This window comes from Tupaia chinensis, unplaced genomic scaffold (assembly GCF_000334495.1).
Source record: "Tupaia chinensis unplaced genomic scaffold, TupChi_1.0 Scaffold148607_1, whole genome shotgun sequence".
Classification (NCBI taxonomy): Eukaryota; Metazoa; Chordata; class Mammalia; order Scandentia; family Tupaiidae; genus Tupaia; species Tupaia belangeri.
The window spans coordinates 1861059-1876707 of record NW_006208456.1 but is presented as its reverse complement, the minus strand read 5'-3'; the positions used below and the strand labels follow the sequence as shown (position 1 = coordinate 1876707).

Here is a 15649-nt window from a genome sequence, read left to right as displayed (position 1 = left end):
TGCTTTCTCTCTCTTTCCCCCACCTCCTTTTCTTCCCCCCTTCCCCTCTGGGTGAACACAAACACCCTCTGGCAAAAAAATTTTTTAAAAGGCTAATTTTATTGAACACAATGTGTAGCCAATATTCTTCTAAGTACTTTACATGTATTATTTTTTGTCATTAATTTTTTTATCACTATTTATTTGTGATAGAGCAGATGCACAGGAGTGTGAAAGAAAGGGAGAGAGACAGAGACAGAGAAATGAGCACTCTCTTGGGACCAGCAGTTAGCGTAATGGCTATGTCGCTGACCTCCCATGTAACCAGCCGTGGTTCAAGTCCCAGATCCGGTGGCTTAAACTCACGCCAGGAGCATGTGCACGCCCAAGATCCCGAGAGAATGGAGGAGAAGAGATTGCAGTGACCATCCCCCCTGGGGGGTGATTTCTTGCTTTCTGTCTCTCTGTCTCTCTTTCTGGCGAGCACACATGCCCTATAGGAAAAACCTCTTTAAAAAAAAGAAAGAAAGAAATGAGCACTCTCCACAGGGTCCGGCCCTGCCCCATCCCTTTCCTCCAGTCCTCCCATTCATCAGATCTTGGGCCAGGGATTCCAACCACGGTCACCGGTCACCACGTGGGATCTGGCTTCTTTGACCAGTACGCTACTGTGATGCATGTATTAACTATTTTAATCATCCTAACAATCTTCTGAGATTATTATTATTAGCTACATTTTACAAAGGAGATTAGGAAACAAAGATGTTAAGCAATTTTCCCAATATTACATAGCCACAATGTGACAGCGCCAAAATTAAAACCCAGTTATATTTGATTTTAGAGTCTGTGTCTTACTCTTTATGATTTGACTTGAAGAAGAATTACTCTTTTCCTCTCTGCTCTTAAACAGCAAAAGCAATTACCATACAATATAAGTTACTAGTCAAATCTGTATGTTTTCCAGTCACTCCCCCACTCTGAAGAACTACTCGTGAAAAATGGAGTGTCTGTAAATCTAGGAGCACGACTGGGAAATAATTCTTTAATTCTTATTTAGGCAGTCGCTCAAATACATCATCAGCAAAAATAAGAACAGGTTGGCTCTTTCTAAGCAGTTTCCAAGTTGCTTTGGAATGGGGTATAAAATCTTCTCAAGTTTGCTCTATGATAAAAATACTCGACCACTTTGAAATCATGCTTCAATCAAAAAAGAATCCCGAGGTAGATTTTTAGGCAATGCACTGTGCTTTCATCACAAGAGCAAGTTGCAGGTAATAAATACGCTTGCTTTCCAGTCTAATGCACAGGTTCACAAACAGGCGTATAAGAATGACCTAAGTTGCTTACTGTAAAAACAGATTTCTAGACTTCATCAATAGACATTCTGCTGCTATAAATTTGGGATAGAGCTTAGCTCCTGTGTAAAGTATAGGTGGTTGGGGCTAAGCGGTGATGCAGTAGTGAAACAAAACATCCTATGAGGAAGGTCTTCCACATGGGAAGGTTGCTCCCCACCCAAACACATACATGCCAGGCATGTGTTTCAAGCTATTAGGGCTGGGACTCAAATCATGGTTGGCCATGTGGGATTTAGATCCCTTAACCACTAGACCATGGAGCCGGCCCTAAATAAATAAACTTTTTTTTTTTTTTTTTTAATTTACTACAGGGCACATGGGCTCACTGCAGCAGGGAGGATGCAGAAAGAGAAAGCACTCCCTGGGGGGAATGGCAATGCTATTATCTTTCTCCTCCATTATCCTCTTGGGATTTTGAGTATGTACACACATGAGCCCTGTGAGGTTTGCAAGCCACCACGTCCAGTACTTAAACCACACAGTCAGCCTTAACCACCACACCACCAGCTTGCAGGTGGTCAAGTAATCACACTTAGACAAATACAGGGTGAATAAGTCAGAAATAACTCCATTGATTCTATGGTATACTACAGCTCTGAGAAGACACATTGTGGCCTAAAAATGTGGTTACAAGACATCAAGGTATAAGCATCCCCGGTTAGCCACAGAACTCTGCTAAAACATGTGTGGCTTTTATTTATTTATTTATTTTTTTGGAGAGGTTTTTTCTATAGGGCACGTGCGCTCGCCAGAAAGAGAGAGACAGAGAGACAGAAAGCAAGAAATCAACCCCCAGCGGGGATGGCCATGCTGCAATCCCTTCTCCTCCATTCTCTTCTCGGGATCTTGGGCACTCACACACAAGCGCCCAGCGTGAGTTTAAGCCACCAGGTCCGGGACTCGAACTGTGGTCGACTACATGGGAATCCAGCAACATAGCCATTATGACAACTGCTGGTCCCTATTTTTTCCTTTTCCTTCCTTTTTTTTTTTTTTTGCTACAGGGTGTGTGTGCTCATCATTGACAGAGAGAGAGGAGAAAAGAAGTCATCCCCTAGGGTGATGGCCATGCCACAATCTATTTTCCTCTTGGGATTTCAGCCATGCACACACGTGCCTGGCATGTTTCTCAAGCTGCCAGTCCAGGACTCAAACTGTGCAGCTGGCCATGCAGGATCCAGCCACCTTAACTATAACACCTGCTGGCCCCCATATGAGGCATATTTAAAAAATAAATTAAAAGGAATTAATACAGATCTGAAACTTAAAGGTACGGAGAAAAAGGATTAGAAAGTAAGTATAATTTGATCTCAGTTAACATTTTTTTTAATTAGAAAGCTTGGGCCAGCAGGTGGCATAGTAGTAAAGGTGCTGGATCCCACATGGCAAACTCCATGACCCAGTGATTTGAAAATCACACCAGGCATGTGTGCATGCATGTCCAAAATCCCAGAAGGAGAATAGAAGAGAAGGGACTGTGGTGTGGCCATCCTCCCTGAGGGGTGATTTTTCACTTTCCCTTTCTGTCTCCGTCTCTGTCCAGCAAGCGCACACACCCTATGGAAAAAATCTATAGAAAAAAAAAATTAGAAGATTCTATATGAAAATATTAAGACTGGTTATCACAGCATTTTACAATTTTGGTTGATGTTAATCCTTTTTCTTTGTGCTCTATACTTTCTAGAAGTTTTATAATGTATTTTTATAATTTCAAGATCTTTTTAAAAGGAGTATCTCAGACCAGGTAGTGTCACAGAAGTAACACAACTGGACCTACACAGCAAGGTTCCTAGGTTCATGTTCTGGGACCTCCGTGAGCACGATGTGCTCATGCCCAAGCCCAGGACCTGGCAGCTTGAAAATCACAACAAACAAACAAACATTTAAAATTTTAAAAAGTAAGGAGAAGCTAACAGCAATACCAGAAGGCGGTAAGAACTTACTCGCAGTTAGCAAGCATGGACAAAGATGCATCCATCTTCTCTATAGGGGGTATCTGGGCATAAAGCTTTATCTCTTTGGCATCAGATGGCCTCTGACCAGTTTTCTCTTCCTATGAGAAAAATGAATTTGGAAGAAAATTATTGTAACGTAGGACCAAAAGGGGCCAGTTTTCCCCAAGCCTTTTCAATATAATGGAAGACAATTATTAGAATATGATAACTGTTAAATAATTCTTTACTGTTTGGTTTTTGGAAACATGGACTTACTGGCCCTAACTAGCCAGACTTCTGCATGGCTGAATCAGATAATTGGTAGGTCCCTACCAAATGGAAATTAAGGAGGGAAAAAAGAACTTATTTTAATCATATTTAAGGTCCTTGAAAAGTTCATTAATAAACAACACAGCAAAAACATTTTCCTAGAAAGAATTCCTATCTCTAACCCACCTTTTTGTAACTACAGATTCAGACATATAAGATCAACTATTTTCTTTGCCACCTGTTTTCCTCATTCTATGAACAGTTTAGCCTAAGCTACAACCTCTAAGCATTTTTTGGAAGACATTCTCTTTACAACACAGCTGAGGTAAGCTTTATCTGCTGTACTTAATTTAGGTACTAAATCCTACCTTAGAGTTTAATTTCAGTATACATTTTAAAATCTAATTATCATATATACTGCCTAGAAATATTTCCTCTTTTTCCCCCAACGAGGCATTTTATTTGTACATGTATATTACATCCCTACAAAAAGAATCCCAGGATTTTCCCCCCTGTATGTTTCCATCTTGCTTCTTCATGGCCCATGATGCCTGCTGAGGTTGTCAGTACAATGAAAACAAACTGTCACGATGGGAGCAGATTATTCTGCCATTTCTCTAGATTGTTTTTTTTTTTGTTTTTTTTGAGAGGTTTTTGCTATAGGGCATGAGCGCTCACCAGAAAGACAGAGACAGAAAGACAAAAAGCGAGAAATCACCCCTCAGGGGGGAAGGCCATGCCACAATCCCTTCGTCTCCATTCTCCTCTCAGGATCTTGGGCATGCACACACACGCACCCAGCATGAGTTTAAGCCACTGGGTCCGGGACTTGAACCGCAATACAACTACATGGGAGTCCAGCGACACAGCCATTATGCCAACTACTGGTCCCCATTTCTCTAAATCTTGAGTTGTACGTCAAATCTGGGGCTGATCACTCCACACTTGTTTAACCTGCCAGTGAGATTCACAATTTTTCCAGCTTTGTGGTTATTGATGGTTTCAAATTCGCCAATGTAACCAGCACAGAAAGATGGCGGAAAGAGCTGCCTTGCCATATTTTCTAAGCACCTCATTACTTAGTCCTGTCTTTCCAACAAATTAGAAACTCAAGGACCATTTCATTTGCTTTCTCATGTCTTGTATAACGTAGTGTAATGTAAGACACAAAAAAGGCTCATTTGGGGCTAGGTGCTAGCACAGCAGTAACGCAGCTGGAGCCACTTGGGAGAGACCCTGGGTTTGTTCCAGGACTTCCCAGAGGATGCTGGGTATGCCCCCGACCAGGGTCTGCTGAAACCAGGGGTGGATCACAGCACAAGGATACCACTAGTGGGGCTGGTTTGCCTGTCTGTCTCTCAATTTTTCTCTCTCTCATGGAAGAAATAAAATTCTAAAAAAAGGACTCATCTTAAAAAAATCAAATTACCACACACCAAAAAATAGAAGATATATAATCACTTGAAAGAAAGAGATTTGATACAGTGCTCAGTACTTATGTTTTTAATTGTAGAAACAACTTTATAAATAGATTCTTACACAAGAATCTAAACATATTCAAGAAAAACATAGGCAGAGCACCCAAATCACCAGAAAGGTGGAGCCCAGCCCTTCTCTTTTGCTCTGGGAAAAAAGAACAAAAAAGAGGAAAAATGATTCCTTCTTGTTCTTTTCATTAGGTTTTTACTATAAAGTATGTACACTCACAGGAAAGAGATGGAGAAAGAGGGAAAGTGAGAAATCACCCACCATGGGGGGGATGGCCACATCACAATCCTTTCTCCTCCCCTTTCCTCCCCGAATTTTAGGTGTGCCTGCACGCATGTGCATACATGCCTCGTGTGATTTTCAAGCCACTGGGTCTGGGACTCAAACCACAGTCAGCCATATGGAAAGCCAATGTCTTAACCACGACATCACCTGCTGGCCCCTCCTTCTTGTTCTTAATTGTGTCTACCTACACAGTTTTTCAGGTAGAGTTTCTTTTTTATTATTATTTATTAAATTTTACTTACTCATTAATTTATTTTTAATTTGACAGAGAGAGACAGAGAGAGAGAGAGGAAGAGGGGAAGTGAGAAAGCAAGCTGCCAGGTCCAGTACTTGAACCATGGTCAACCATGTGGGAGTGTCCAGCACCCCAACCACCACGCAACCTGTTCTATTCCTTTGCTAAGATTTTTGTTTCCTTCCAAAGTGGGAACCAGGCTTTTCAGTCCAGCTTTGATTTTGTTTGCAGCTTCCTGGCCAGGACTCTGGAGAAGGCTAGAAAGAATAATGGCACCTCGGTTTATACTAGCTCAGGATTTCAGGTTCTTTATACCCACACGCTCTAACGTATTTTTGCAAAACAATCTTCTCTTTCATTTTTCTTTCATCTTTTTATCTTGTTCTTTCTATTAACCATTTCAATACTAGATGTCTTGCAGGATGTTCTGCATCATGAAGCTCTCTGTCCTTGCCTCTGGGATGCAGTTCTGCTGCTGCCAAGCTGGTGATGGCATCCATGGCAGGCTGGATGTTGCCAGTAGCAGATTCCAGAATGTTGGCCACCAACACACATGCAGACTTATCTACACTATGTCTTGGGCATGTCCTTGCAGGTAGCTTAACAAAGCTGAATAAATGGATTCTAATAGCTCACATCAGTGAATTTCTGTATCTTTCTTACTGTGTGCATTTCTATATCCTTTCTATAGAACTTCAGTGATTTCTCATACTGCACGTGCAGGATTTCTAGGGCTTAGCAGATATAACAGACCTTCCTTCTGTATTTGTCATTTACTATGTTAGGTAAAGAACTGATAATTTCTGATATGATTACCTGCTTCACAAGCTTAGTATCGTCAAGTCAAATGCTGCCAGTAAAACCAAATGGGAGTATCAGCCATCAGCCACCTTTTCTACATAAGTCTTCATTGTTTTCACAATTACTTTCCTGTCCTGGGGCGTACTATGCCACAGGCAGTGCATGCCACTCTGGCACCATTGTGTGTGTGTGTGTGTGCCAGGTATTATCACTGCTTCACGGATGACTTCAATCAATTCTGATCTGAGTTTTAGGGGTGCATAGGTAAAAAAGTCCAAGAATACTATATGCACCACTGAGCTTAAATCGCAGCTTCCTTCTGGGCCATTGGAGTTAGAATCTGCTTCATTTCATCCATAATGAGCTCTAATTTTTCGGGCTTTGCCTCTAATGTTTTTTCCAGAGTTGAGTGATCTGCTGACTTGTAAAGCTAAAATGTGTTCCCATAGAGCTCCTCTGTCAGCATATTCCTCTGTTCCAAGATGGCTTTGTCATTGTAGGCGTACCCCATGATGGCCGACGCTTCTGCGTGTCTCAATATCTTCCACACGTGGCCTTTAAAACTTCTGATAATCTCTGCAATCGGTAGTTTACTTCCATACATGAGAAATTTCTTAACAATATTTCTGGAGATTTCTTTATTTAATTCAATGAAATCACCTTGCAACTCTTCAAAAGCCTGTTTTCTCAGTTCATTGCCATACTGAATGTAACACTGGATCACCTGAGTTGAATCGTGTACAAATGCAATAGTTTTCATTTTTCCTTGAATCAATGTTTGTAAATCATTCATCAACTTTACTCTTTTTCTTTGTCACAGTCTTTCCTTCTTAAATTCTCCTGAATCTGCTTGGCCTGAGCAACAGTGTCATAGTTGGTTTTATCACTAAGTTGCCTGCTGTGCTTCAGTTCTTTCTTCTTTTTGAAATCATCTCATTTGGGTTTCTTGGCTGCTGAGTCATCACTTTGACTGTCCGAATAGAATTTTCTCTTCTTGTTGAATTTATTTACCTGTTGGAATTTGTTCTTAGGTGCTTTGCACCCTTGTTGCTTATTCCTGAACTGCTTTACATCCTTTTCCCCAGGTTTTGTGGCACTTTTCTCAAAGTTCTTTGATGTGATTTTGGGTCCACCTTCCTTAACAACTTTTCTTGGGAATGTCTTTGAAGAACTAGAGTCACTGTTTTCATGAAATCTCTTTTTTTTCTTGCAATGCCTTTATACTCATTTTTTTTTTTTTTTTGGCCTTGACTTCCGTCATATCACCTCGCACACATGGGGCCGAAGTCAGAGCTAGAAGCCTCAGTACTTACTGTGTCATCCATCTCAACATTAGAGGAGGAGAAGCGGACATCTAGATGATCCTCAAGAAATGTCAGGTTAATCAATGGAAAAATGAACTTGGGACCAGCAGGTGGCATAGGCACTAGACTCCCACACGGCTGACTGCAGTTGGAGTCTCAGACCTGGTAGCTTGAAAATCACACCAGGCATGTATGCATGCATCCCCCAAATCCCAGGAGGAGAAGGGATTGTGAGGTGGCTATTTTTCCAGGGGGTGATTTCTCACTTTCCTCTCTCATTGTCTCTTCTGTCTCTAGCAAGCACATGTGTCCTATGGGAAAAATGTTAATAAAAAATAAAAGAGAGAAAGAGAAAGAAAAAAATGGAAGAATAAACTTGATGTCTTCAAATAATCTTAAAGTCAAAGATTTCTGATCATAATATAATCTAGAAATCCAATCTAAAGCCATACAAAACACAATAGTTCTTATAAGTATTACAAGTCCTAAAGTCCAATTCAAAGAAAATCAAATCTGAGTCTATTCCATAGTCCTTTTTTTTTTAACAAAACAGATTTTTTTTAGTAAATATAAATTTAACCAAACATAAGCAAATTTTAAAATCCCATTAGAATAAATAAGAAAATTATAAACCCCTATACCAAAATTAAAATCATTAGCCTATCTACTTTTGTCTATTTTCCCTAGAACTAGAAGTCCTAAAAGACTTTTTATTCAAATCGTGGCTATAAAACCAAAGGGCAATTGTACAAAAAACTACTGATCACATAGACAAATAAGTAACCTATGAACAGATAAATTAAGGAGCCATCACTGTACTCTATGAAATTCTACTTATAATGCTGAATTACAACTGTTCAAATTTTATAGAATGTTATAATATTCAAACTATACATAATAGTTTTTATTTAATGCATGCTTTTTACAATGTGGCTCTCTTCCTAATATTACTGTATGCATTTTTTCCCCAGTTATCTATTTATGATTTACATTTGCCCACATGAGCTATCTCTGTTTTAACCTCCAATGGGTTAAATCCATCATCCATCTAAAATCTAGGTAATTCACAATACGTATCACTTGATCATCTGAAAATGACATGTAAATTTTTCTTTTAAGAATTATTTTATTATTATTTTTTAATTTGACCAGAGAGAGGCAAAGAGAGAAAAAGAAAGTGAGAAAGTACGCCACAAGCTCCGAGACTCAAACTGCAGTGGGCCATGTGGGAGTCCAGCACCTTGACCACTATGCTACCTGCTGGCCCCCCTGACATGTACTTTTATTTATTGATTGATTTATTAAATTCTTTTTAAAAAGAATTACTTTATTTATTCATTTATTTATTTTAATTTGACCAGAGAGAGGCAAAGAGAGAAAAAGAAAGTGAGAAAGTACGCCACAAGCTCCGAGACTCAAACTGCAGTGGGCCATGTGGGAGTCTAGCACTCTTAACCACCACATCACCTGCCGGCCCCGACATGTACTTTTAATGATTATAAAGTTGAAAGAGAAAATGGGGCCCAGCAAGTGGCGTAGTGGTTAAGGTGCTGAACTTCCACATGGCAGACTACAGTTCAAGTCCTGGACCTGGTGACTTGAAATTCACACTGGGTGCATGTGAATGTGTGCCCAAAAATCCCAAGAAGAGATTGGAGAAGAAGAGATTGTGGCATATCTCTCTGTCTCTCCAGTGAGTGCACTATAGCAAAATTCTCTCTCTCAAAAAAAATAAATAAATAAAATGTACTGTAACAAAGGAAGTCCAGTCATTTTACAACAGATAAATCAGCCTTACCATATTTAAACAATCAGTGGTCAAATTTTTTTTCTTCTTTAAAATTTATTATCATAATTTTGTTTATATTACATTGAAGTGGTCAACATTTTTAACTGAAATTTTTTATTAAACTATCTGAAGATCTGGGGCCAGCTGGTGGCATAGTGGTTACAGTGGTGGACTCTTACATGGCAGACTGCAGCTTGAATCCTAGACCTGGCGGCTTGAAAATCACACTGGGCACATCAGTATGCATGCCCAAAATCCCAGGAGGAGAATGAAGAAGAAGGAATTGTGGCGTGGCCATCCCCTCTGGGGGATGATTTTTCACTTTCCTTCTCACTGTTTCTGTCTCTCTATGGCAGGCACACATGCCCTACGGCAAAAATCTTTTAAAAAATTGTTTGGACGATCCAATTACAGTTCATAAAAATAATACAGAGAGATCCCTTTTACAGTAGTCCCAGTTCTCCCAATGGTAACATTTTGCAAAACTATAGTGTGGTATCCTAACCAGCTATTGCTATTGATTCAATTCACCAATTTTACTCAGATTTTCCCAGATTTACTTAAGCTCATTTGTATATATAAATGTGTATGTGTTTGTATATTAAGTCCTGTACAACTTTATTACCTGTGTAGGTTTACATATCAACCACCACAGTCAAGATAGCTGATTAGTTCCAATACCACAAAAATTGCCAGTATTGAATGACCAGATCTAAATAAGTATCCAAATTTTTTTTTCTTGTATGTTTTCCAAAAGAGGAAAAGTTTGGGACCAGCAGATGGTGTAATGATTACATCACCGCATCCCTTGTAGTTGACCAAGGTTCAAGTCCCAGATACAGCAACTTAAAACTCACGCCAGGTGCATGTGCATACATGCCCAAGATCCTAAGGGGAGAATGGAGAAGGGATTGCAGCACTTTTTATCTCTTGGTCTCTCTGGCGAGGGCACAACCTATAGCAAAAATCTCTCTTAAAAGAATAAAAAAAAGGAAGAAGAGGAGGAAAAGTTTATGTACTTACCCATCTGGCTAGGGCTTCTTTGATTGTTGTTGCTTTTGCCTTAAAAAATAAAAAAATAAATAAAAAATAAGACTGCCTTTATTGGCATAATTTGTTGATTTGATTTTCACACAATAATTACCAGCTCTGACTTCTTCCATTTAAAAGATGAATTTCTTTGAGACTTTATACCAAGAAGTTATTTATCTAGTTATTTAGTTTGCTATAGGACCACATGTGACTATACGAGACCGCGAGCGTGCAAGAGCAAGTGAGCCAAGAAGCTATTTACCTATCTATTTACTTAGTTCGCTGTAGGGCACATGTGCATGCATGAGAGAAAGAGAGAGAGAGGGAGAAAGTGAGAAAGCGCCCCCAGGGGGGATCGCCTGTACTTTATCCACAGTACTTTATCCTCTTTATCCTCCATTCTCCTCTAGGGATTTTGGGCACACACGCCCAGAGTGATTTTCAAGTCTCTCTGGGTCCAGAACTCAAACCATGCAGTTGGCCATGTGGAATCCAGTTGCCTTAACTTCAAAGTCACCTTCTGTCCCCACAAAGAGGATATTTTAATTTCCTGAAACTGGAATGATTTATTTAAATACTTTAAAAAATACTCTGTCAAATTAAAAATACATGAATGAATAAATGGATTTATTTGAGACCAGCAGTTGGTATAATGGCTATGTTGCTGGACTCCCATGTAGTCGACCGCGGTTCAAGTCCCGGACCCAGTGACTTAAACTCACATTGGGCATATGTGCGTGTGTGCCCAAGATCCTGAGAGAAGAATGGAGGAGAAAGGGATTGTGGTGTGGCCATCCCCCCTGGGGGGTGATTTTCTCACTTCCTGTCTCTCTGTCTCTCTCTGGCTTTCTAGTGAGCGCACGCGCCCTATAGCAAAAACCTCTCCAAAAAAAGAAAAGAAAAAAATTTTTTTGCAACAAAACAAACTTATACTTTAATTCCATGTTCCCATGAGCTTTCTGAAGTCCCTTTGTATACTTTACTCACACATGGTTTAAAAATTTTAGTGCTTTTTGGGGCGGCAGGTGGTGTTGGTGGTTAAAGGCACTGGACTCCCATGTGGCTGACAGTGGTTTGAGTCCCAGACCTGGCAGCTTGCTTTCTCACTTTCCTTCTTTCTCTCTGGTCACATTAAATAGTAATAGTAATAATAATAATAATAATCTGGTCACATTAAGTACTACTACTACTACTAATAAAATAGTTAAGTAAAATAATTGTTTTTAAAAATTTAGTGCTTTTGGGAACCAGCAGTTAGCGTAATGGCTGTATCGCTGGACTCCCACGTAGTCGACTGTGGTTCACGTCCTGGACCCGGTGGCTTAGAACTCACGCCGGGCGCGTGTGCGTGCGTGCCCAAGATCCCGAGAAGAGAATGGAGAAGAAGGGATTGCGGCGTGACCATCCCCCCTGGGGGGTGATTTCTCGCCTTCTGTCTCTATGTCTCTCTCTCTGTCTGTCTGGAGAGCGCACATATCCTATAGCGAAAACCTCTCCAAAAAAAAAAAGATAAAAAAAAAATGTAGTGCTTTTAACACCTGATATTAAAATATACCTTATTTGGTGTGGTGGTTAACGTACTGGACTCCCACACGGCCTACCGCAGTGTGAGTCCTGGACCTGGTGGCTTCAAGTTCACACTGGGCGAGTGCGCACACATACCCAAAATCTCAGGAGGAGAATGGAAGAGAAGGGATTAAGGCATGGCAAACCCTCCCGGAAAGTGATTTCTCACATTCCCTCTGTCTCTCTCCAGTGAGTGCACATGCCCTAAGGCAAAAATCTAAAAATACACACACAAACACACACACACTTTATTTAAATGATTCAAGGATTTTTATGTCTTTTTTACATTTTAACATTGAAATTTGGATTCATCTTATGATCGATAACAATTTGCAATTTCTGTGGTCAGTAGAAGTGATGAAATTTTAGAAAAAATATGAAATTATTTTATTTCAAATACATATGTTCCCTTTTATATATGTAAAGAGGAACCCAAAATAATAACTAAAGGAAAATTTTAAAGTATATACTATTATATCTATATAGTAGAGTAATATATAACCCTCAGGTTAAAAAAAATTGTTAGATAAAATAATAAAAGAACAAAATAGCAAATTCAAAATATGAAGACCATAACACTAAGAAGGAAACGTATGGCTGCAAATACAGCAGCAAACAAGAAATAGAAAACAAAAAGTTAAGATTTTGAGGCATTTGAAAAAGTACACCATTACAAATCCAAGGGCAGCAGAAGGAAATATAAAGGAAGAAGTCAACGAAAAACAGAACGGGGGAAAAATGAACACGATTAAAAGCTGATTCTTAAATGTCTAGCAAGCCTAAGTAAAAGAGATATGCAAACTGAAAAGACAGAAGAAGGAGAAATAACTACAAATATCACAAAAATGTTTAAAATAAAATGTAAGCAAACGGTTAGAAATAAGTTTTAAAACCTATACAAAGTATGCATTTCTAGAAAAACGTGTGTCAAACTGTCACACACAAAAAAAATCAGAAAATGTGAAGAGATCAATTAAAACATTAAAATGAGGGTCAACAAGTAATGTGGTGGTTAAGGTGCTGGACTCCAACATAGCCAACTGTAGTTCAAGTCCCAGACCTGGAGGCTTTCTTTCTCTCTCTCTTTTTTTCTGTCTCTGGTGAATGCATGTGCCATATGGCAGATTTAAAAAATATTAAAATTGGGACCAGTAGTTAGCGTAATGGCTATGTCGCTGGACTCCCACGTAGTCGACCACGGTTCGAGTCCTGGACCTGGTGGCTTAAACTCACACCAGGCGTGTGTGCGTGCATGCCCAAAATCCCAAGAGGAGAATGGAGGAGAAGGGATTGCGGCGTGGCCATCACTCCTGGGGGGTGATTTCTCACTTTCTCTCTCTCTGTCTCTCTCTGTCTGTCTGGCAAGCGCACGTGCCCTATAGCAAAAAATACCTCTCCAAAAAAAAAAAAAATGAAAATGAAATACTTTTTAAAAAATTAAAATAGAGTTTTATCTGATTTTAGGTTTATGCCATAGGGCACATAAGCTCTCTGGAAAAAGACAGAGACAGAAAAAGGGAAAGTGAGATATCACCCCCAGGGGGTGGATAGCTATGTCTCAATCCCTTCTCCTCCTGAGATTTAGAGCATGCACACACATGTTCCTGGGTGATTTTCAAGCCTCTGGGTTAGACAATTCTGCTGTGGCCGGTCATGTAGGAATTCAGTGCCTTCACCACCACACCACCTGCTGGCCCTGATAGAAAGAGTTTTACCCTCATCCTTCTCCCCTAAAACTTAATTTTTTAAAAAGAATTATTTTTTATTTATTTATTTTTAATTTTTACCAGAGAGAGACAGAGTGAAAGAGAGGGAAAGTGAGAAAGCAAGCCACCAGGTCTAGGACTTGAACTGCAGTCAACTATGTGGGAGTCCAACGCCTTAACCATTATGCCACCTACCAGCTCCTCTCCCCTAAAAGTTCAAGCCTAGACAGTTTTACAAGTGAGTTTTACTAAAGCTTTTAGAGATATAACCTATTATACAAGTTGTTTCAGAAATCAGAAAAATATGACATTGAGGCCATAATCAGAGAAGGAGCACTCTTTATTTTTTAACATGACTTGGAAATCCTGCATACTCTACTAGATTTCCAAAGCCAATGGTGTATAATGACCATGATCAAGAACAGTTTATGTCAAGAGCATAAGGAGCACCACAGAAAAATCTATAAAGTGAATCATTAATTAATGTTAAAGGGGTAAAAATCATGTTTATTTCAGTAAATGCAAAAAAGGTACTTGGTGAAGTTCTATAACAGATATGAGAGGAGCCAACAGGTGGCATGGTAGTTAAGGCGCTGGACTCCCACACTCCCACATGGCTAATGGTAGTTTTGAGTGCCGGATCTGGTAGCTTGAAACTCATGCCAGGTGAGTGTGCATGTGTGCCCAAAATCCCAGGAAGAGAATGGAGGAGAAGGGATTGTGGTGCAGCCATCCCCACTGGGGGGATGATTTCTCACTTTCTCCCTCACTGTCTGTCTTTCTGGCAAGCTCATACCCTATGGAGGGGGGAAAGCGCCCTTAGCTAAGTTAAAGGGAAATTCCTTACTTTTACTTGACAAAAGCTATATATATATATATCAGGCCAACAGGCGGCATGGAGGTTAAGGTAGCTAGCTGAATGTTGTGTAGCCAACTGCACAGTTCAAGTGCAGGACCCAATGGCTTGAAAAACATACTGGGCACATGTACATGTGTGCCCAAAATCCCAAAAAGAGAGTGGATTTGGCATGGCAATTAAAAATAAAAAAGAAGAAAAAGAATATCAGCAGGTGTTTTAATTCATTGACAATCAGAAAATTAAAACAATGGGATACTAAAATAAACATCTGAATTGGCAAAAATGACAGTTGGTGAAAATGTGAAGAAATGAAAAAATAATTTTTTTTTTTTGGAGAGGTTTTCGCTATAGGGCGCATGCGCTCGCCAGACAGACAGAGAGAGACATAGAGACAGAAAGCAAGAAATCACCCCCCAGTGGAGATGGTCACGCCGCAATCCCTTCTCCTCCATTCTCCTCTCAGGATCTTGGGCACGCACGCACATGCACCTGGCATGAGTTTTTAAGCCACCGGGTCCGGGACGCGAACCGCGGTCAACTCCGTCGGAGTCCAGCGACATAGCCATTACGCTAATTGCTGGCTCCCAAGAAATGAAAATTTTCATGCATTGCTGGAGTAAAAACTAGTAAAGCCCTTTTGCAAAACAGCTTGACAGCATCTAGGGAAAAGTACACATAGACTCTAGAACCAAGCACCCCTATTTCTGGGTAAAGTACTTCCCAGAGAAATCTTTGCATGCATCCATAAAAAGACAAATAAAGGACCAGCAGTTGGTGTAATGGCTATGTTGCTGAACTCCCATGTAGTTGACCGTGGTTCTAGTCCCAGACCCGGTGGTTTAAACTCACGCTGGGTGCATGTATGTGCGTGCCCAAGATCCCAAGAGGAAAATGGAGGAGAAGGGATTGTAGTGCGGCCATCCCCCCTGGGAGGTGATTCCTCACTTTCTATCTCTCTGTCTTTGTCTTTCTGGTGAGCACACGTGCCCTGTAGCAAAAATCCTCTCAAAAAAAAAAAAAAAAAAAAAAAACAAACAGAAGAA

At 40.1% G+C, this 15649-nt stretch overlaps 1 protein-coding gene and 1 pseudogene across 1 annotated transcript in view; both read right to left on the bottom strand.

Moving 5' to 3' along the window:
* The window catches only part of DNAL1 (dynein axonemal light chain 1), a 40770-nt gene that overhangs the window by 22715 nt on the left and 2406 nt on the right, over positions 1–15649 (bottom strand). Inside the window, exons 2-3 of the mRNA XM_006170526.3 lie at positions 10467–10505; positions 3281–3390 (exon numbers count right to left, since the gene is read on the bottom strand). Coding sequence (XP_006170588.1) covers positions 3281–3390; positions 10467–10505 — 149 coding nt within the window. The remainder of the gene's footprint in view (positions 1–3280; positions 3391–10466; positions 10506–15649) is intronic.
* Positions 4736–7562, bottom strand: LOC102484927 (pumilio homolog 3 pseudogene; annotated as a pseudogene).